Source organism: Arvicanthis niloticus, chromosome 23 (assembly GCF_011762505.2).
Source record: "Arvicanthis niloticus isolate mArvNil1 chromosome 23, mArvNil1.pat.X, whole genome shotgun sequence".
Taxonomy (NCBI): domain Eukaryota; kingdom Metazoa; phylum Chordata; class Mammalia; order Rodentia; family Muridae; genus Arvicanthis; species Arvicanthis niloticus.
This window is the reverse complement of record NC_133430.1, coordinates 30,726,333-30,748,143: the sequence shown is the minus strand read 5'-3', so window position 1 is coordinate 30,748,143 and position 21,811 is coordinate 30,726,333. Positions and strand designations below refer to the sequence as shown.

Genomic DNA, 21,811 nt, shown 5'->3' with positions numbered 1-21,811 from the left:
TTAAGCTCTTGTTAGTTTTCTGTCTAGAATTTATAGTTGGTCACTCTGGGGTCATTTATGTACTTGTTCCGTGTATATGTGCACTGATGACCATTTTTGGAGGATTCTGTATTTATGTCTCCTTGTTTTTCCGGGCTTCTATGACTGGACAGACAAACATTCTTTTGTATACAAATACATTCTGTAAACATTCTGTCTATGGTATCTGCAGGTCTGGAAATGTTCTTTGCATCATCTTTGGTTAATCCACGCCCCACCCCCTAAGATCTATATGAAACTCATTTTAAATAGGAATTGAAAAATTTTAGCTATAAATAAATAATAATAAATAAATAAATAAAAGAATGTCTCGTACAGAAAAACAATTCTTCACTTCTGAGTGGACACTGGTGGTGTTCCTGGGACACCCAAGGGTGTCCACCTCCCCTGGGAGAAACTGAAGGGAATGCAAAGGGTAGAGGGCAGTGTGGAGACCAGAGTGAGGCAAGCCAGATTCCATTTGCAAGGAACCGGAATGATGATTGACCAAATCTTTGTCTGTCTGTCTGTCTGTCTGTCTGCCTGCCTGCCTGCCTACCTACCTACCTACCTACCTACCTACCTACCAATGTATAGGTTTTTTTTTGAGGGGGGTTGTTTGTTTGTTTTTTGAGATGGGGCTTCTCTGTCTTGGCTGTCCTAGAACTCAATCTTGTAGAACAGGCTGACCTTGAACTCAGAGATATGCCTGCCTCTGCCTCCAGAGTGCTGGGATTAAAAGCATGCAACCACCATTGCCTGACACGCAAACTAATTTTTAAAAGTCATTAATCTATTCACTAGGACACAGCTAAACACCTCTGATTTAGGCCCTACCTCACAATATTGTCACATGCAGACTGAGATCTCAACATGTGAACTAAGAGACATACTCAGAGGCCAGCAGCTACAAACCCTAAGTGAGGTTTGTGTCCTTGTCATGATTTTGGTGTATAGTCTCCCCATTGAATGCATATGGAAGCTCCTAAGAAAAGTTAGTATGATGAACATATTATTTTAAACTACTTTTAAGTTTAATATCTTTATATATTAATTTATTAACACACCGTGAATATTTCTGTACGTTGTTAAATTTTATCATTCTTTTGTGACATTAGTTTTAATGTTTGCATTACCCTTCAGTATACCATTGCCTACCGTGTCCCTTTCCATGTGCTAAACCAGTTTGTTGCTCATCATTCAAATCATGTACATTTGCAATATTTTTTCATCTTCTAGAAATTCATTGCCATCTCTCACACACTAATATCGGTCTCATTACTAGGCTCATTCTGAGTCACGTGTTACCATCCTTCCTGTCTCCTGAAGAGGAACGGAGTCCTTAGCTTTGCCTACTCATGTGGCAGCCTTCTGAGTGAACGCTTAATACTTTATAGTGCATTGATTGCTTTTTCCCTTTAAAAAGCCAAAGTAGAAAAAGTGACCAGGCGGTGGTGGTGCATGCCTTTAATCCCAGCACTTGGGAGGCAGAGGCAGATGGATCTCTGAGTTTAAGGCCAGCCTGGTCTACAGAGCAAGTTCCAGGATAGCCGGGGGCTACAGAAAGCCTGTCTCAGAAAGAAAAAGGAGGAGGAGGAAGAAAGAAAAGGTGAAAGTGCTGATATTAATTACAAGAAATGTAAATATTTTGACTTTAGTGACTGAAACAAAAGATGGAAGTTACCAAGTCTTCAGTTACTAGAAACTCATCAGTTTTCTGGGCATTAAAATAATTTAAAAGAATTAAAATGCCCATTAAAATCTGTTAGTGTACAAGAAGCACTGAAGGAAGACCCCAGACTCAAGTAGTATGCAAAAACAGAGAGTGTTTATTTTGCAGAAATTACAAGCCTGCGGTGGGTCAACCACTCATCAAAATGGTGACGACCAGAGGAGCCCATAGGCCCCCTTTAAAGCAGGGCTAGGGGTATTTTTTAGAAGGGTTAGGTAACCTCTAATATGATTGGTAGTGGGCAATAACATTAGTACCGTTTTGATAATTGCTGTGTGAGTTTTGTTATATTTGGTGAGACCTTGAAGAATCTTAGAGACCAGCTCAGTCCTGGTCTTCTCTCCTCCAGCCAGATGTCCCAGAAGCTGACTCAGCTCCAGACTGATCCTTCCTGAGTTAGGGTCATCATTGATCAACAGCATGTTGTCAATGGCTTCTTCTGAGGAGGCCAGTTTGCTTCCCGGGGAACTGAAAATTCTATTTCCAAGGTTTTTGGACCTCTCGAGTCCAAAAGTTCACCAACAATCAAGTGATAAATACACTGCCGCTGTGTTTATTTAATAGAATATCAGAGACAATTGGGAGGAATGCAATATGACGACACCCGACAAAGACACAGAAAAACTCAAAAGTGGCTCATCCTAAAATTCCATCAAATCAATAGACAGATCTACATGAATATACAGTAGATGAATGGATGGGGGTAAGCAAATAGGAAAGTTTGGAGAAGAGGTGACAACTAAGGGTGTGTGTTTGTGTGTGTGTGTGTGTGATGAAAATACTATGAAATGTGTTTTGGTGATTACTATACAACTTTTAATATACTCAGTGTACTTGGAAAGATAAATTGTCTGTTATGTGACTGATTTCTCAATAAAGATATAAAGAAAAGACAGGATTGTTGGGCAGATGGCTCAATGGTTAACACTTTCCATAAAAGCTTAAGGACTGGAATTTGGATCCCCAGAATCCACATAAATTCCACAGGTGCAGTGGCCTACCTGTAATTCCAGTCTCAGAAACTGGGACAGGTGATCCCCAGAGCAGGCTAGCTAGTAAGACTAGCATATTAACACTCTGGAGTTTGAGAGACTTTGCTTCAATGAACAAGGCAGAAGAACAATCTGAGATGAGTCCCCAAATCAACCCTGGGTCTCCACATGCAAGTGCACACACAAGCAAATGCACTCACACACATGCAAAGGCATGCATATATGTACACATCCTTCTGTATACACGTATCCTTCTGGGTATACGCACAGGGAAGCACTCTTCTGATCTTTGAGACCACGCATGTGGTGTACGTAGGAACATGGAGGCAAAACACTCATATAAATAAAAAGTTAAATCTTTAAAAATGCACTTTATAAAAAGATATTTTGCCACAAATGGCCACAATCCGATTTTTTTAAAAGCAAAGTTGTCAAGACCATTAATGAAGAAATTTTTTCAATAAATTGTATTCAAATTGGACATACATATGCAAAAAAGGAGGAGGAGGAGAAGAAAAAGGAGGAGGTGGAGAAGGAGGAAGAGGAGAAGAAGCTAGACCTTTTTCCTACACTGTGTAAAAATTGGCATCAAAATAGATTACAAGAGATTCAGTTGCTTCTTCTGGGGATTAAGGGCTTGTGCTACCATAATGGGTTACAGAGCCTTTAACAGAGTTTTACAGGGGATGAAGTAATGGGTCCAGACAATAAACAGTACTACAAATATCATTGTTTGTCAACCATATTCGTAAGTGTTGGGTTCAGCATTTATGGTGGATAGTCATTTTAGAAGACTCTGTCTTTCTTGCCTTCAGCAAAGGCTACACATGCGTTGTTCTGGGTCAGGAGTATGTGGATGTATATAAGAAAATTACAGCCGTTCATTAGCTTAGGCTGTAAAAACTTAGGCTGTAAAAACTTGGATGTCACATTGCTCATCCCACCCCACAGGGTCTCTTTACGTCAGCGGTTCTCAACCTGTGGTCATGGTCCCTTTGGGGGTTGAATGACCCTTTTGCGGGGTCACCTTTGACCATCAGAAAACACAGGTATTTATGTTAAGATTCATAACAGTAGTAAAATTATAGTTATGATGTAGCAACAAAAATGATTTTGTAATTGGGGGTCACCGAACATGAGAAACTCTATTAAAGGGTCACAGTATTAAGAAGGTTGGGAACCACTGCTCTGTGTAATTCTAACTCTCTCAGAACTCACTATGTAGACCAGGCTGGCCTTGAACTCTAGAGTGCTGGAACTAAAGGCAGGTGTTACCGTGCCCAGCTTACATGTTTTCTTTAAGGCAGGTTACACAAACAGGCTGAGTCCACAGTAGGACAGCAGTCTAAGTGAGTACAAGCTGCATTGTTAACTCCAACTCTGAGGACTTGAACAAGTTTTAGTCTCTTAGAATGTTTTGCTGGGCTGGTGAGTTACGTAAGTGCTTAAGAGCACCCACTGCTTTTGCAGAAGACCCTGGTTCACTTCTCAGCAACCACATGGAGCTTGCAAACATCTGTAATTCCAGTCCTTGGGAATTTGAAGCTCTCTTCTGATCTTTGAGGTCATGTATGTGGTATGCATGGGGACATGGAGGCAAAAAACTCATATATATACAAAATTAAATCTTTAAAAAATACACTTTATAAAAAGATACTTTGCTACAAATTGCCACAATCTGATATCTGTCTCTTGCCTCCGTGTGTATACACATGTATGTGTGCAGTGTGTATATTCATGTTTACAGTAAAACCTCATGTTTTGTGAATTGCATTTTTTTTTTTTTTTTTGGTTTTTCGAGACAGGGTTTCTCTGTGTAGCCCTGGCTGTCCTGGAACTCACTCTGTAGACCAGGCTGGCCTTGAACTCAGAAATCCGCCTGCCTCTGCCTCCCAAGTGCTGGGATTAAAGGCATGCGCCACCACTGCCCGGCCTTGTGAATTGCATTTTAATTTTTAAAATACACTAAGAAGAATGAGCATGTAGAACAGATCTCACTGATACAAGGGACGTTGACACTTCAGAGTCACCGTACTTGTTAGGTCCACTCAGCCATTTGTTTCCCTAACCTAGCTCTATTTAGGACATAGGAAATGAATACGATGGTAACAGCGACTAACAGGCACCACATGCTTTCTAGGCACTAAGCGTGGTGCTAGGCAATTTAAATATATCCATTTCTATGATACATACTGCTATGTAGATAGGAAAACTGAGGCACGCTTTTAATTGATTGGCTGGCATCATGTGGTTACAGAGTGGCAAAGCCAGACATGAGTTTGCATGGTCAAACCAACGCTAAGAGGCCACTTGCCTCTTCTCTTGCTTCCTAGACCTTGTCTTCCCCCCATCATTGTCATCTTAGGATCCTGTGAGGGCCAGAGGCTGCAAAAGAATTTGCTTTACATTACACTCCCAAAGCACCTCACTCCAGGGAGGTCAGAGACCTTCTGCAAGGCCGGTGTAGACGGGATTCATCCTCCCTGCCCATGATTGCCTGGTTCTAGCACTCACATAGCTTTAGACATGCTGCTTCATTGTTAATTCATCTTCTTATTATTGTAGCCTCTTTCTCTTTTCTCTGTGGTATGCACATGGACGTGAGCTCGCTCACCTCTGCCAGAAGTCAGCAGAGCTGTCTTCTTCTATTCCTCTCTACTTTAGTTTTAAAATATATAATAGTTGCTCTTTGAGAGTTTCATGCATACATACCACAAGTTTTGATCATATTCACTCCTCACTCAGGTTGAAGACTCAAAAGTTCCTCAGAGCAAGGACATCTGCCTAGCTTGAGCTTGAGGAGGAGGTGACAGAGGAGGCCACAGGCTGAGACTGACAGATGGGGCAGAAGTTTAGGATGTAGGTGCTTCCTCCCTCAGAGCATTTGGTGATGACCAGAGATGTGTCAGATCTTCTCATTTGGGGTTCTTCTGAAGTCTGGTGACTAGAGGACCAGAGCAGAGTCTGACCTGCTAGGCCAGTGATCGCCCCCACAACAAAGACATCTGTGGCCAAAATATCACAAAACTTGCCCTTTACCTTTTCTGCTAGCCTCATCAAGGGACACCTCCTCAGGGTTCCCTGAAGTCTTCATCTAGGCTGAAAACTCAGAGGACCAGGCTACCGGCCACTGCAAGGGACTTTCCTTGTCATCACCTGGCCATCCCCTCTGGCCCCTTCACTGGAGAGCTCTGCCCTCAGGTAAATGTTTTCTCTACTTGTTTGGGGAACTTTGTAAAAACTCCCCGCTAGCCTTCTGTCTCATAAGCTATGAAGATGGGCCTTAATGTGCTTTTTCCACTAAAAAGTTAAAAAAAAAAAAAAAGCTAGAGCAGCCAGGGGATTTTTATTACTTTTTGTTCAAATAACTAAATAGCAGCTCATTTGAAGACTTCAAAGTTAACACATCTCATGAGTATCCCTCAAATGGGAGCTCAGAAAAAAAAAACAAAACAGAGGAGTGGGGAGTTTAAATGTCATCAATCAACTGATGGCTAAGACAGGAAAAGTTGGTAACCTGGGCATTCTGGTCTGCCTCAGGAAACAGCCAGATACCAGACAAGGCTGGGCATCAGTGCGTGGGAGCATGGAAGAGGCCTTAAACTTCTCCCCTAGCCAGGAGCCAGCGGCCTACCCTCTGGGGAGCCAGGGTCATTTGCATGCACTCTTAAGAGACTCTTGCTTATAATTCCCTAGTGTCATCTTTAGTAATTAGAGAAGAGGCTACTAGGGAATGGGAGGCCAGTGCCCTGGGAATATGAACTAGCCTTGCCACCTGGTTCAGAAAGCACCAATGAGAGCCAGTTGGGGTGTGGGGATGCTTTGATGCCTGGAAGTTGCTAGATAGCTCAAATAGATGATGAGAATAGATGATGGTCTATTTGAGACCTTTTAGGCAGAAGAGTTTGAGGCCGTGGGTGCCGATGAGGCCCAGAGAGTTGACTCCTGCACATCCCAGAAAGGCAAGAGGTAACAGAGGCCAGTGGAATCTCCTCCTCTTGCTGAGACACTAAGCTGGTCCCTGCGGTCACACACTGTTCCCTAAAGGACAATGTGTCCAGAATTTCCCATCCAACAAAGGGTCACATGAACAACCAGCATGGGGGTCAAGCCAGCATTTCCTTCCTTCTCCCTGGCTTTGGAGATGTCCCACCACCTTCCTAGGAAGGAAGGAAGGAAGAAAGGAAGGAAGGAAGGAAGGGAGGAAGGGAGGAAGGGAGGGAGGGAGGGAAAGAGAGGGGAGGGGAAGAGAGGGGAGGGGAGGGAGGGAGGGGAAGAGAGGGGAGGGGAGGGAGGGAGGGAGGGAGGGAGGGAGGGAGGGAGGGAGGGAGGGAGGAAGGCTCTTCTGACATCATTCTCAAGCAGGGTAGGCACCTTCTCCACAGTCAGTCCAGGCCCACACCACCCTCTGCTCTTCTGGGTTTCTCCTTATGTGACTGGAGCCTCGACCACTCGAGGCTGTCCTTGTCAATCACCAGCTAGTCAGAATCCAAAGCCTGTGAACTGAGTTGAAAACTGGATGTTACAATGAGTGCCTTTCCTGAGACAGGGAAGAGCAAGATAGGGTACCTGAGCTGACATGAATATATACTGTTATACTTAAAAAGCAAAACCAAAGAGACCCTATTTTGGATGACCCTAAGAAACCCCTACGCAGGGCTGGAGAGAAGGCGCAGCAGTGGAGAGCACTAGCTGCCCCTCCTGGGTTGGACCTGATTAAGCTCCTAGCATCCATATGGTAGCTTACAACCATCAGTAAATTCACTTTCGGGGGGATCCAACGCTCTCTTGTGATTTGTGCAGGAATCAGACATGCGTGTGGTGCATGCACATACATACATGTAGGCGAAATAGTCATACACATAAAATCTAAAAATGTTTTTAAAAGGAAGAAGCCATTTGTGTATGGTATATTCTGCTGATCTGAAACAAGGTCGCTCACTAGGCATTCCAGTGTCAGCCATGGAGAAAGTGAAATACAGTCGTCAGTTTGACCTAAGCCTTTAGAGTTTCTTCCATTTCTTCCCACCACTTCCAACCCCCTGGAATCAGCAACCAAAACACTATTGCCATGGCTCAGAGGAGGTGGTGTCTGTTCTGACCACTGAGGGCTCACCCTGTGACAAGTGGACAAGCAGTGGTCCCTAATTGCAAATCACCTCCGTTGCTCATGACAACCGCTGCCCAGGGCTCTGTGCTTACCTTATTCAGCTGGATCCCTGCACATCGGCTTTTAATTTCACAAGTCTTCATCATGTCTTCCACGTAGCAGAAAATGCTATAGAGGACTATACACTATTGACTTGTTTGAGTCTGGGGATAGCTTACGAAGCTGGAGGGATTTAGGATTTTCCCTTTTGAAAATTGAGACAGATTAGCCCGATGTAGTGGAGGGCTGAGGTCTGGTTAGGTCCAGCTCCATCGCAGAAAGTGTCACCAGGAGGGTCTGGCGTCATGGCTCAGCTGAAATGAAGGTGTTTGCCACAAGGCTGATGACTTCAGTTTGATCCCCAGGACCCACGTGGAGACAATTGACTCCTCACAAGCTGTCATCTGACCTCCACATCCACAGGGCATACATCACCTACACACATAAACACATTCATATACACAGAATAAATAAATGGAGTTTTCTGTGTCACCGTAAAATAATGACATCCCCCCCCCTCTCTCTTGTTAAATTGAGATTTACAAAGTAGACTCTAGAACACTTTTCTTTTCCCAGCCATTACCACCACCAGGTTTGTTACCACCAGGGAAAATGAAGATGAAACGAGATCGTCCTTAGGGTCTATCTTAGGGTTTCTACTGCTGCAATAAGATACCATGGCCAAATGTAACTCTGGAAGGAAAGGGTTTGTTTCCTTTTACAGCTTGTAGTCTTTTAACCAGGGAGGTCAGGGCAGGAACTTAAGACAGGAGCCTGAAGGCAGGAACTGGAGATGTCGTGGACGGGTGTTACTTACTGGTTTGCTCTGCATGGCTTGCTCAGCCTGCTCTCTTATAGCACCCTGGGGTGGTGCCACCCACAGTAAGCTGTGCTCTCCCACATCAATTGTCCAATGAGAAAATGTACCTCAGTCTCATCCACAGGCCAATCCACATCCACAGGTAGGAACAGGTTTTTTTGTTTTGTTTTGTTTTTTGTTTTTTTGTTTTTTTGTTTTTTTGTTTTTTTTGTTTGTTTTGTTTTTTTTTTTTTTTTTTGTTTTTTGGTTTTTTGAGACAGGGTTTCTCTGTGTAGCCCTGGCTGTCCTGGAACTCACTCTGTAGACCAGGCTGGCCTCGAACTCAGAAATCCGCCTGCCTCTGCCTCCCAAGTGCTGGGATTAAAGGTGTGCACCACCACCGCCCGGCATGGGAACAGTTTTCCAACTGAAGTTCCCTCTTCCCAAATTACTCTTTATCTGGTGTCAAAGTGACATAAATGTCACTAGCACAGACAGAGTTATAAAGTCATCAGAGGGGAGAGCCAGAAACAAACACACAACTACCTCTGACTCCCCTTTAGCTACATCTATCTATTTGCCTCTGATGAAAATTCCCCTAGACATTAGTTTGGTGGGTATGGTGGATTTCAGAAATGTCCTCAAGTTCTCTGTGTGTGGGGGGGAGGAGGTGGGGTGTATCACAATGTAGCCTTGACTGGCCTGAAGTTAGCTATGTAGACCAGGCTGGCCTTGAACTCGTGAAGATCTGGCTGCCTCTGCCCCCCAAGTACTGAGATGACAAGCACGTGCCACCACAACCAGCCAGTCCTCAAGTTCTTTAATATTCCTACCTTAAATAGAAGGAGTCTTAGCCTGTGGGAGTATATACCTTTAAAACCAGCACTTGGGAGGCAGAGGCAGGTAGATCTCTGTGAATTCAAAGCCAGACTAGTCTACATAGTGAAATTCTGTCTCAAAACAATAATAGAGTCTGGAAAGATGGCTCAGAGATTTGGTTCCCAACAGTCATGTGGAGGCTCACAGCCATCTGTTAACTCCAGTCCCAGAGAATCTGGTGCCCTCTTCTGGCCTTATGGGCATTGCACACACATAGAACATAGACATACATGCAGGCAAAACCACTCCTACACATAATAAATAAATACATACATACATACATACATACATACATACATAAATAACAAAAATTGAAAGCAGTAACAGAAGAGGTGATGTCTCTTTGGTCTCCCCTCAAGAGTGGGATATTAGGGCCTTGCTTATGAGTAGCAAAGCAGAAGAGAGAAGGGACCGAGTCATAAAAGGCTGGCACCCTCTGTCAACAGCCGTGTGGGGACTCCTGCTTGATCTCCTAGTCCATCGGGACTTCAGATGACAACAGTGTCAGTCAGTCAACAGCTTGACAACAGCAACCTCATGAGCTCACCCTGAGGCTGAGCCAAGAAGCCGAGCTGTTCCTAGATTGCTAACCTTCAAAATCTGTGTGAGAAAATCCGAACTGACTGCTTAAAGCGGCTGACTTTGGGACAGCTTTCTGTGCAACAATAACACAAGAGACCCTGGCTCATTCCCCTGCCGTTGGCTGTTTGGTCTTGTGCTGTAGTGAACCTGCAGCACTATTGTTATGTGGCATGTCCTGTGCCAGATCGACTAGTAGTGTCAGAGGACAACTTGCAGAGTCTCTCCTTCCATCTTTACAGTCAGTGCCAGGGGTCACACCCAGGTCACCAGGCTTGGGTAGCAAATGCCTTTATCCTCTGAGCCATCTTGCCAACCTGGAAGTTTATTATCATTATTATTATAATTATTATTAATTTTATAAAACTTTCTTCTGATGACCTTATAATTAGACAGTAGTGGGAATTGAACCGTGGAACTCAGTGCATGCGAGGTAAGCTCTTTTCCATGGAACTACATCCTCAGACCTGATGTTTATTATTTTTAAACTTAATTATTTTAAAGTAATTTGTTAGTATTTCATTAACTGAGACCCCTCCTTCTATATAGAAGAGACCATTTTATATTTCTCTTCTCACTGGTCCCTAGTACTTAAACACTGTACTGACTCAACACCATTGAGTCAAAGCCACCACTGATAAAATATTCAGAGCTAAGAACTTAGTGCACACTATAACTCATAACTACTTAGTTGTTGGGCTATGTTTTTCTTTTTATGAAAGCAGTGTCTCTGTCTTGCTTATACTTATGATTCTTGATTCGCGTTATAACACATAATAGGTGGGAAATATGTCGGGCGAAACTAAATACAATGTAAATATAATCATTATCATCATTAAAGGGTTTTTTTAAAAATATACTTAGGTTTAGAGAATACACAAGTCAGAACCTCTAGTTGTATGGGAGTTTATTCGGACACTTACTCAAACTGCTCTTTATTGGGAACCCACTAGGTCCCAGACACATAACTGTAAACATGAGACAGGGGCTTGAACAGGGGCCACATCTTACCAGCTTCATCACCGCCTCTATGACTCATGCTACCAATATCTTTTCTTTTCTTTAGGACAGCGGAATTGCAATGGTAAATCCAACATTGTAATCCTAACTGGTCTTCCCTCATTCACTTTCCTCCCCATAGGAAAATTCCAACTGTGTCTAAAAGGGTCCCGGGAAACCCGAGTCAGAACACATGGTTCCTTTGCTCTCGCACTACCAATGTCTGCCCATGGGAGGGAGGCAGCAGGCGTGACCCCACAGGTCTTCAACTGGACCCACGCCAAGAGGTGGACTGTTCCTTCAGCCCACTGAACATTGAGTGACTTTAAGACTCTCTTTGGCCAATAGGATGTGGTAGATGGGACACTGAGTTAGATCTGAGTAGAGATCTTGGCAGGTTCTGGGTTCTGCCTTTAGAATCCTGCATTGCCAAGGAAACAACATGTAGGATGGCTGGGAGGGCGGGCTGGGGTGGGCCAGTGAGAACAGACAGAACAGACCAGTCAGTTAGCAACCAGCTCAGCAACTGAGAGGCCCAGATGAGATCAGGGCCACTGTAGCCTTCTGGAATCTTCTGAACGACCTAAAAACTCATCGACCAAAACTATGCCTGTTTAAAGCTCTCAGGATGTCCTTGGTATGTTACACAGTGGAAACTTACTGATAAACCATCTCATTCAGAGAAAAAGTCAAGTGCTATTGCCTGGCTCATGGTGGCTGCTCAAGGAATGTTTGATTAAATAAGAAATTCCCAAATGCGGTTAGCATTCCAATGAAGAAAATAAGTTATAAGATAATCAGTGGCTATAGTAAGTGCTCTGAAACAAACAGGCAGTCACAGTGGGAGCAGGGACATGGGCCTGGGGTTGGTTCTCCAGTTACTTTGGAATAAGTCAAAAATCCTCCCAATAGACTCCAAGAGTCCACTTACCACACCGACCTTATCCCCTGCCGCTCACAGGACATCTGATCCAGAGACACTGGCCTCCATGCTGCTCTCTCTCAGGTGTGTGCCTTTCCTCACTTAGATAGTGTGATTCCTTAACCAAGCCCTTCCTGACTGGCTTATAGAAGTGCTATACTCAGACTCTGTTTTTATCTGTGACATCCTGATGTATCATCTCAGTTGTTTATTGTCTGCTCTTACCGCTAAATACAAATTCCACAAGGGTTGATGGTTTTTATTTTGGTAAGTTTGTCCTTAGAACAACACTATCAACAGGCAGAATTTTTTCCCCCTTCCCTTCATCCTCTTGCTCTGGGCCCACTCACTCCGGCCACCACTCACTCTGGCCCAAAGTACACTGTAGCTGTCTTCAGACACCCATATGAGGGCATCAGATCTCATTACAGATGGTTGTGAGCCACCATGTGGTTGCTGGGATTTGAACTCATAACCTCCCAAAGAGCAGCTGGTGCTCTTAACCTCTTGAGCCATCTCACTAGCTCCATCAGGCAGGATCTCAAACAGTGGATACTAAAATGCTTTAGGAGCCACGGCATATTGCCAGCCCCCAGATTAAACATGGTGAGCATTTGAGCCACACTGGGAATATAGTGAGAGCTTTTATTTTAATATGTGTGAGTGTTTAGCCTGCACTATGTATGTGCCCCGTGTACATTCCTGGTACCTGAGGAGGCAGGAAGAGGCAGTAGGATGCCCTGGAACTGGAGTAACAGATGGTTGTGAGCCACTGTGTGGGTGTTGGGAACCCAAGTCTTCTGGAAGAGAAGCCACCAGTGCTCTTTAACTAACTGCTGTTCATCTTTCCAACCCGCAAACGTTAAAAAAAAAAAAAAAAAATAGCCAAAACACCCAGATGAGAATGAGATTGTTCGCTAAAACTACAAACATGTTCGTGTCATGGGACCCATGGTAAGCACGACTGTGTCCACAGCATGCTTCATGGGGTGGGGGGACATTCCTATTAGAACCGGCACCCTCATTTGCAGTAGCTCTGAAAGGCAGGAGGCAGGGCAGGTTTTAGGTGTGGTGCGGGGTATGGCTGGGGTGGGAAGTAGGGATTAGGGGGTCGGGTGGCTTCTCCTCATGGTCGATCTAACTCAAGTCCAGAGCCTCTGTCTCTCATTTTGACATTCTCGCACTGGGTTCTGACCTCATTGACTCCTGAAGACTCAGGGTCAACCTTGAACTCCTTAAGGAGCCTCTCCACAGAAAGTGTCCACAGAAGGTGGGGAGAATGGAAGAGTCTTGCTAAGAGGACAGGGGATAGTAAACTTCTCTAGGGTCCATTCAAAAGCATCCCCGAGACCTCAGAAAGCTCCAACTTCTTGCTTGGTCGTCTGTAAAAGGCAGTACCCTCCTCTGGTTTTGTCCCCAGACACTGTCCTGTAGGTGAATGAAAAAGGCCCAGCATAAAACAGTATGGGCAGCTGCTTTCGGGTTAAACCCAGAAAGGGTTCCCAGGCTTGTTGCTGTATTTAGATTTAAAATTCAAGGCCTGTGACCTAGAGGCTTTTTCCTGCTGCTCTCTGCTCTCTGCCATGTTGACAGCAGAGAACTTGCTAATTCTGGCTGGGGATTTTCCCTGCCTGGCTGTTTTTCTCCTTTATCTTCATCAATTGAAGAGCGCTCTGCTCTGCCTTTCAAACTGCCGGAAGATACTGGGGTTTGTGTATTTTTTTTTCTTTCACCTAATTCTGTGGTCTTTTCCCAGATGTGTATTTTCTCTCTAACTACCTTCTAACTTGTTGACGTTTCCGCCCATGTGACTTCCAGCTTGAATTACCAGAAACCACAAGAGAGGGCCTGTGCGCAAGCCCCAAAGCAAGCGAGATGTCCCTGTGGGGAGCAGTCCCTCTGCACCCCAGAGAGAGGAGGACGCAGGGGTCTGTCGGAGGTAGCTGTTGGGCAAGCAGGGGAGGCACCTGTGGAAGGTGGTGTGCTGGTGGCCCCCTAGCAGTCAAGAAGGGGAGCCAGCTAGTGAAAAGATCGCCCAGAGGCATCTGGGACAGTGTGGGAGAGGCCGGAAGATTACAACCATGCCGCACAGCTCGGACAGCAGTGACTCCAGCTTCAGCCGCTCTCCTCCCCCTGGCAAGCAGGTAACCCCCGAGCCCCCACCCCCAATGACCTGCCTTCTGATTTTCCTGGGGTAGTAAAAGAAAGGCAGGCTCTCCTGTCCTGACCAGGGAGCTCTGGCGGAGTAAGGAAGTAACTCCTGGCAGGAGCTCTCTGACTTTGGTCCTGTGGTGTTTGCTATTACAGAGGTTCAAGTGGTGAAGCCTTCACATCCCGCTCCCGACAGCCTCCCTTTCTAAGCGGTACCCCTCATCTCTGCCTCTTAGGTTCCCACCATGAAACTTTCTAGGAAGCTGGGGGGCAGGGTGAACATCACAGGGCTTAGAAGTATGGTCAACCATAAGCAGAGGAATGTTCCAGTAGATCGCTGCTGCGAGCTCCACCCAAATCCTAGAGCTGTAGCTTTCCAGGAAGAGCCAAGGGGCAAGACAGAGCCGAGGTCAGGGAAGAGAAATACAATAAGCCAAAGCACCGTAGCCAGCAGGAGAAGGGGGGCTAGATCTGCCTGCGGACTTTCTCTGGAACTACAACAGCCAGAGAGGAGGGAGGCTAAAGCCTCAACCTGTATCTTTTTTCCCTGTAGCTTCCAGATAGAAGAAAGAAGGTCATGGTCCAGGAGGCGTGTTGGATACCTTCAGTAGTAGCTAATATCCCCGAAAAACCAGGGAGGGAAGAAAAGATTCTGAGACTCTTAGACCCTTGATTGATACCAAGCCAAGATGTCTCAGTTTGAGAGATGCCTCAATTGGGATGCTCTTCTTAATTCATAGTTTCTGGGTCTTCCTACCACCTTCTTGATACCCTTTGCTCTAGAAATTTTCTCCTCCTCATCCAGCATAGACCCACGGATTAAACGTTTTTAGGTCTCGTCTTAAAAACTACATTCTTTTCTTAGCACACATATTGGGAGGGGCTGTTAGCTCAAAGGTAGAGTGCTTGCCTCGCACACATCCAGGGGGCTGCAAAATGCCTACAAAGTAGACACAGACTACCTGACCACCTGCTTTCACATCTGCCACAAGCCCCTCACCAAAAGCCATACTGGTGAAGACCTCAAGAGGGAGATAGTCCCTCGATCTCAATGGTATCAGAGCAACTCAGACTGCCTGGAAGATGGTACCCTAGTCTTCTTAAGAAGGAAATTACTCACAGCTTCCATAGTAACCTCATCCCTTGGCGCATTATAGGAAGAGTACATCCTTGCTCTCTCTAACCCAGTGTCTGCCTGTTAAAATGACCTGGAAACTTTGAGTAAAGCAGGAAGGGAGTCAAAGCCTGACTCAAGGATCCTTGCCCCTCAGGCCAGTGGTAGGTGACAGGGTGGGGGTTGCAGGAAGGCTTCTCTTCCCTGATCTTCTGTAGGATATACTTAGAGAGTACCCAAAGAGCACTTTGTCCTGCAAGGCACCTATTGGTGGCTCACTAAAGCAGGCAACCTGCAATTCAATTCGTAAATTAATATTTTTGGGTACCTCATTTGTAGGAGGCATCATGTCCAGGACTAGGGAGGGCTCAAGATGGCTGCACCAATGAAGGAACGAATAAAAGAAAAAGAGATCTGGGGTGGGCCCCTCTGCCTAAGGGTGTGGCACAATGAAATTGGTATTCAAGAGGGAATTCTCAGAAAGGATTTAGAATCAGCACCAGAAGATGTCATACCCCTGGATGGCCATGAGCTCAGGGACCAGGGTGGAGAACCTTAGCTTCCTACTGTGTAAAAAAAGACTGAAAAGACTGTACCTGCTCAGAGAGCTGGGGAATTGTATCATGGTGTCTCTGAAAGCACTTGTACAGAAGTTGGTGCATGGCAGATGCTCAGCAAAGTTCTCAAAGAAACAGCAAAAGGAACACCAAGAAGGTTCTAGCGTGCACACACATGTGCACATATACACATGCACACATACGTATAGACACATGTACACACACTCACACCCCCCCCCCAGACACACACAGAGTTCCGGAAAGAGCAGAAGTGATGGGGGGCAGACCCTCATCTTAACTGGTGTTTCCCTAAGGAGCCCTTCTGGGGCCTCAATTTCTCTTCCCCTTCTAATAGCTTTTGATTAAAAGAAGGCCACAGAAGACCCAAGGGTGCATAGCAGGGAACATTGAAGAAAGTGTCTTTGGGTACAGACCTTTTGTAAATAAGGGGATGAATGGTACAGAAAGAACTGAGGACCAGCATGGGAGGGAGGGAGGGAGAGAGAGAGGGAGAGAGCTAGAGAGGGAGGGAGGGAGGGAGGGAGGGAGGGACGGAGGGAGGGAGAGAGGGAGGGAGGGACAGAGGGAGAGAGGAAGGGAGAGAGGGAGGGAGAGAGGGAGAGAGCTAGAGAGGGAGGGAGGGAGGGAGAGAGGGAGGGAAGGAGGGAGAGAGGGATGGAGGGAGGGAGAGAGGGAAAGAGGGAGGGAGAGAGGGAAAGAGGGAGGGAGAGAGGGAAGGAAGGAGGGAGGGAGGGAGAGAGGGAAGGAGGGAGAAAAGGAAGGAAAGAAGGAAGAAAGAAAGAAAGGAAGGAAGGAAGGAAGGAAGGAAAGAAGGAAGGAAGGAAGGAAACCAATGCCACAATGGCCTGTTTTGACTAGAAGAGAGCAATGATGAGACCCACCGATTGTTATCTCTGCTTCCTAGGACTCATCGGATGATGTGAGGAAAGTTCAAAGGAGAGAGAAGAATCGCATCGCTGCCCAGAAGAGCCGACAGAGACAGACGCAGAAAGCCGACACCCTTCACCTGGTGAGTACCCACACTTCTTACCATGCTCCTACCCTTAGGCTCTGCTTCCCACAGCAGCGGGGCTGTGGGACCCAGCTTTGATGATTTTGTTTGTGCTGGAGCTAAGTACGTAGGGAGAATAAGTAGAGGGCAAGGTCTGCAGGGGTGAGGTGGGAGGAGAGGCTCCCCTCTGCCATGTGCATGTATGAAAACATTCAGCAACAAAGAACATCACCGGAGGCTGCACCTTTCTAGGCCAGGAGAGTGCAAGGGTGGATGTGTGAGATGCTGGCAGCCTCAAGGCTTCATGAGAGGCAGAACCACCTGTGTGGAAAGGGACAGCAGAGAGGGTGTAGTCCGTCCTGAGCCACTGTGAGCAGCAGAACACTGATAGGAGGTTAGATATTAAGTGCTTCAGGGAACCCCGTTTTTCAGGGTTGCACATCTCATCCCTCTGGAAGGCAGTGATCCTTCACCCAAAGACTTTTGGGAGAAGGAGGTCAATGATGCTGCCCTTATCTTTCCCCTGAGCATCCAGAAAGTTCTGTGTTGAGATATCCATTGTTAATGGTCTCTCTAGGAGCTGCTAAGGACAAAATTTCAAAGCACTTATGTGGGACAGTCACCACCCTGGCCAAGCAGCCAATAGTCTCAACCTTTTCTAGCAGGGAGGGGATGAGCGGCAGCCCCACTTGGGAGACCCACTGCCTGAACCAGCAATGAGTCCTGACTGGACACAATGCTCCCAACCTTCGTACCTTTCCTCTTTACAGTCTGCCCTTTCACTGTGTTCTTGCTCAACCATTCCCTCTTCATTGCATCCTTCCTGCCCTTCCTCCTAAAACATTTCCAAATTACTAATATTCTAGAAATTTCCATCATTGGTAAAAGTGCCCAAACCAAATAAGCCAATAATGACACGAATGTTTAGCTTGGCAAAGGGCTGCTATATTCTTATCAGGGATAAGTAATCTGGGGCCTGGGAAATGGCTCAGTAGGTAGAATGCTTGCCATTCAAGCATGAGGGTCAGAGTCCCCACATAACAGTCAAATGGGCAGGAGGCAGAAGAAGTAGGTGGAGGTCTATGAATTTGAAGCCAGCATAGTCTACATAGTGAGCTCCAGGACAGTCAGGACTACATAGAGAGTCTCTCTCTCTCTCTCTCTCTCTCTCTCTCTCTCTCTCTCTCTCTCTCTCTCTCTCACACACACACACACACACACACACACACAAGATTAATGGGCGTGGCATCCTGACAGTGTAATCCCAGCTCATGGGAAGTGGAGGCAGGGAACCTTAGAGCAGCCAGATGAGTCAAAACTGCAAGTCTTGGATTCAGCAAGAGACTCTGCCTCAATTCTCAATACAGAAGTTGGAAAGTGATTGGAGAAGATACTGATGTCAACTCTCGTCCTCACACATGTCTGTGCATCCACCAAATGCATACCCATATACAAGCAAACACATGCACACACTACACACACACACACACACACACACACACACACACACACACACATGCAATGAAAGAATAAGTAACACGTAATTTTAGAAGACAAAAGAAGAGGATAACACCACTTCTTTTAGCTGTGAGGACACTGAGAACCGTATGTCCTACCCTCTCTGCCTGGGCTTATGTTCTGTTTGATAGGTTCTTAATACATTCTCCAGTACATGCTAACATCATTTTCAGTTGACAAATATGTATCAAACTGACAAGAAAAAGAATAAACAGCAGTGAGAACAAACAGACCAACACTCTGAGTTTTCAGTGTCTGTGCCGGTACTCAAACACTACGTGATTTTTTGGGGGCTTAAAATCTCACACTATCTTAAACTGACTTTTTCTCCCTGAGTCTGGTTCTTATTTAATAGTTCATAGAGCAGCAAAGCCACACTTATAATTTGATAGACTCCTTTCTGTTTGTGTGAGTAGACAATGACCTGGAAGGGCAAACTCCGATAACCTTATAAGTTTGCAATATTAAAACAGGAAGAAAGCTGAGCTCAGCCTCTCTGTGGCAGAGAGGCCAGACTTGAACCACCATTTGCAGTCTATGGAACTGGGCTGACATACATTCTTCACGGACCTTAGGCTCAGGGCCCTTATCTATAGAATGGGAAGTGACAGGAACTGCTTATAGAGACAGTACAGATGAAAAGCTCAATCTGGTGCCTTGCATACAGTAATACTCAAGAGATTCAGTGCAATCGGAGTTATAATAGTATAATAGGTGTGAAAACTGAGATTGAGCAGGCACATATATGTACATATGCATACATATATATGTGTGTATGTGTGTACATGAATTTCCAAGTATGTATATATGTACATACTAAATATATGTATTTCTCCACATCATCTCACTGCTGAAAGACTTCTTAACAGCTGTAAAGCTTACACATTTGATACCTGAGAATCCCCTGCAGCACTCAGTCCCAGCAGAAGGTCCCCCAGTGCACACCTAGTCACTTCTAATGGCAGAGTGCTACCCCCCTCCTGACACAGGAGAAGTACCTCCCTGTCTCTAGCTGCCTCCCTGTAAATTCAGGCCCCTGGTCTCTGTTGCCTAACTTCTTCTGTGAGAGTATGAGATACTTACCATGAAGCATGATGGATATCTGTCTTGTCACCATGCATGGTAAGCTGATTGCTTTTTAAATGACAGAGATGAGGAGGAGCCTCCTGCGACAACCTTGTTACAATGTCCCCCAGCATTGACTAACTCTGCACAAAATGCATTTGTGATTCTCTTTATAATTATGAGATGTGATGATTTCCAAGACACAGACATAAACATAAAATAATCAGGATGACATTTCAACCTAGTCAGAGAGGTCGAATTATCCAATTAATAGAGTTGGAACACCTGGTGAGTCACTTGAAGAGACAAAAGGCTGGGTCCCTCATTTCTTATGCAATGCACAAACAGTTTAAATATTTTTAAAGGAAACTAAAGATATCTTGGGGGAAAATATGAGATTTGAAAATGTATCTTGGCATGAAATTTTTTCAAATAAGATAGAAAATAATAAAAGAAAATCGATATACAAATATGATTTATATATATACTCATACATCAAAAAATAAAAAATTTGCTTGGGCATGGCATCACAAGCCCTTAATCTTAGCACTTGGGAGACAGAGGCAGGTAGATCTCTGAGCTCAAGACCAACCTCATCTACATAGTGAGACCCCCCATCTTGAAAAAAGGATGAAGTTTTTAAAAGTCTACATAGCTCAAAATATTATATGCAAAATCAAAGGCAAACAGAAAGCCAGGAGGAAATTATCTAGAAAGCTTGTGAGCCAAAAAGGCACGTTTACTGCATATGTAGAAACTCCATGGCCTCAAATAAAAATGACTATAGTGTGCTAGAAAGGGAGAGACAGAATGTACCTAAGCATGTACGGACGCAGCAGGCCTCCTCAGAAAAACTCCAATTAGGGTGTGAGACTTCCTCGCCAGGCTGACAGAGGTGTAACATGAAGCTGACCCAGGAAACGCCAAGGGAGAGGAAGAGCGAGCATCACATTCCCTTAGCAGGGCAAGTTGCTATAACACTCTAAGATGGTAGCTTGACCAGGCCCACTAAGGTGGCAGGTGCACCTTCCCTGACTCCTGGCAGTGTGCCACCTAGAATCCGTCCATGCCCCGGTGCTGCAGCTCTCTGCACTGAGTGGGAGTCATTGCTGCGGTTTGTTTCTCTTGGTTTTTGTTTAGTGGTACTGGGGACTTGTCCATGGCTAGGCAGGTGCCCTACGGCTGAATGTCTGGAAAGGAGTTAAACATTACATTAGGAGCATGGGGGTTGAATGAATGCCATTGGTTCATTCTGAGTGTACTCTTCAATGAGTTGCGTTTGAATGTGGAAAAACTATCGTTTCCTTTTCTAAAACAGTTTTTTAAGTTATGGGAGGCGGGGTATGTGTATGTGAGTGCAGGTGCCCATAAGACAGGAGGGGGTACTGATCCATGGCCATAGGTGCTAGAAACTGAACTTGGCTCCTTTGCAAGAGCAGGAGATGCCCTTAATCACTGAGCTATCAGTCCAGTTCCTCTTTAAAGTTTTCTGAATTGCAGTTATTTATTGTTTGTGTGTGTGTGTGTTTGTTTATTATGGGGGGAAATGCACATGTGTATGGATGAGTCAGTCCTCTTCCTCCACTGTGTCGGTTCCGGGGATCGAACTGAAGTCCTAAGACTTGGCCGCAAGCACCTTCACCCACTGAGCCCTCTTACCAGTCCCACCTTCCCAAACTCTTAGGTAAGAAAAGTGCAAGTATAGTAACTAGTTTGCTCCAAGCCACACTTTTTAATCTGTCTGAGCTTAAGTACACAAGCAAGTTTCAAATGGATCACCAGAACTTATTGATGCTGTTTCCAAAAAGTCACACTGAAGTTGAAAGAGAGGAGGGGTGTTATTTGCATTTTTAATCTTTTTTTTTATGTCAGTTAGGAGGAGTAGCTAAGATTTGAGTGACTTTAAGCTCCATGGTACTAGATAAAACACTAAGGAATGACAAGTCATTTTCCTGTGGCCAGCCACCCTGTTGAGAGTAGAGGCTCTCTGGTGTCTTCTAGCATAGGGGGACTTTGAGTCAACATCCTGAGTCGTGGGGGGAAAAAGAGAACTGAGATCAGTTTAAAAGCGTTGCACTGGAGAAGGCTCCAAGCAGAGGAGGCAGGGGTTGGGTAGCCGAGTCTCCCAGAGTGAGCTGTTGGCGAGTGACATCTGAGGTCTCCAGGGTGAACTGAGGCAAAGTAGCTTGAACACCCATGCTGGATCTGGAAACAAAAGTACACGGTGCTCCTTTCTGCAGAGATGAGGCAGGAGATGATGGCTCCCGTGGGCTCCTGAACTCTCACCACAGTTCAGGGCAAGAGATGTCTGTGATGTGTAAAATC

General features: G+C 45.3%; 1 protein-coding gene across 1 annotated transcript in view; it reads left to right on the top strand.

The window, feature by feature from the left end:
* The window catches only part of Batf (basic leucine zipper ATF-like transcription factor), a 42,631-nt gene that overhangs the window by 7,607 nt on the left and 13,213 nt on the right, over positions 1-21,811 (top strand). Inside the window, exons 2-5 of the mRNA XM_076921627.1 lie at positions 5,794-5,943; positions 12,109-12,153; positions 13,888-14,213; positions 16,817-16,921. Coding sequence (XP_076777742.1) covers positions 14,151-14,213; positions 16,817-16,921 — 168 coding nt within the window. The 5' untranslated portion in view covers positions 5,794-5,943; positions 12,109-12,153; positions 13,888-14,150. The remainder of the gene's footprint in view (positions 1-5,793; positions 5,944-12,108; positions 12,154-13,887; positions 14,214-16,816; positions 16,922-21,811) is intronic.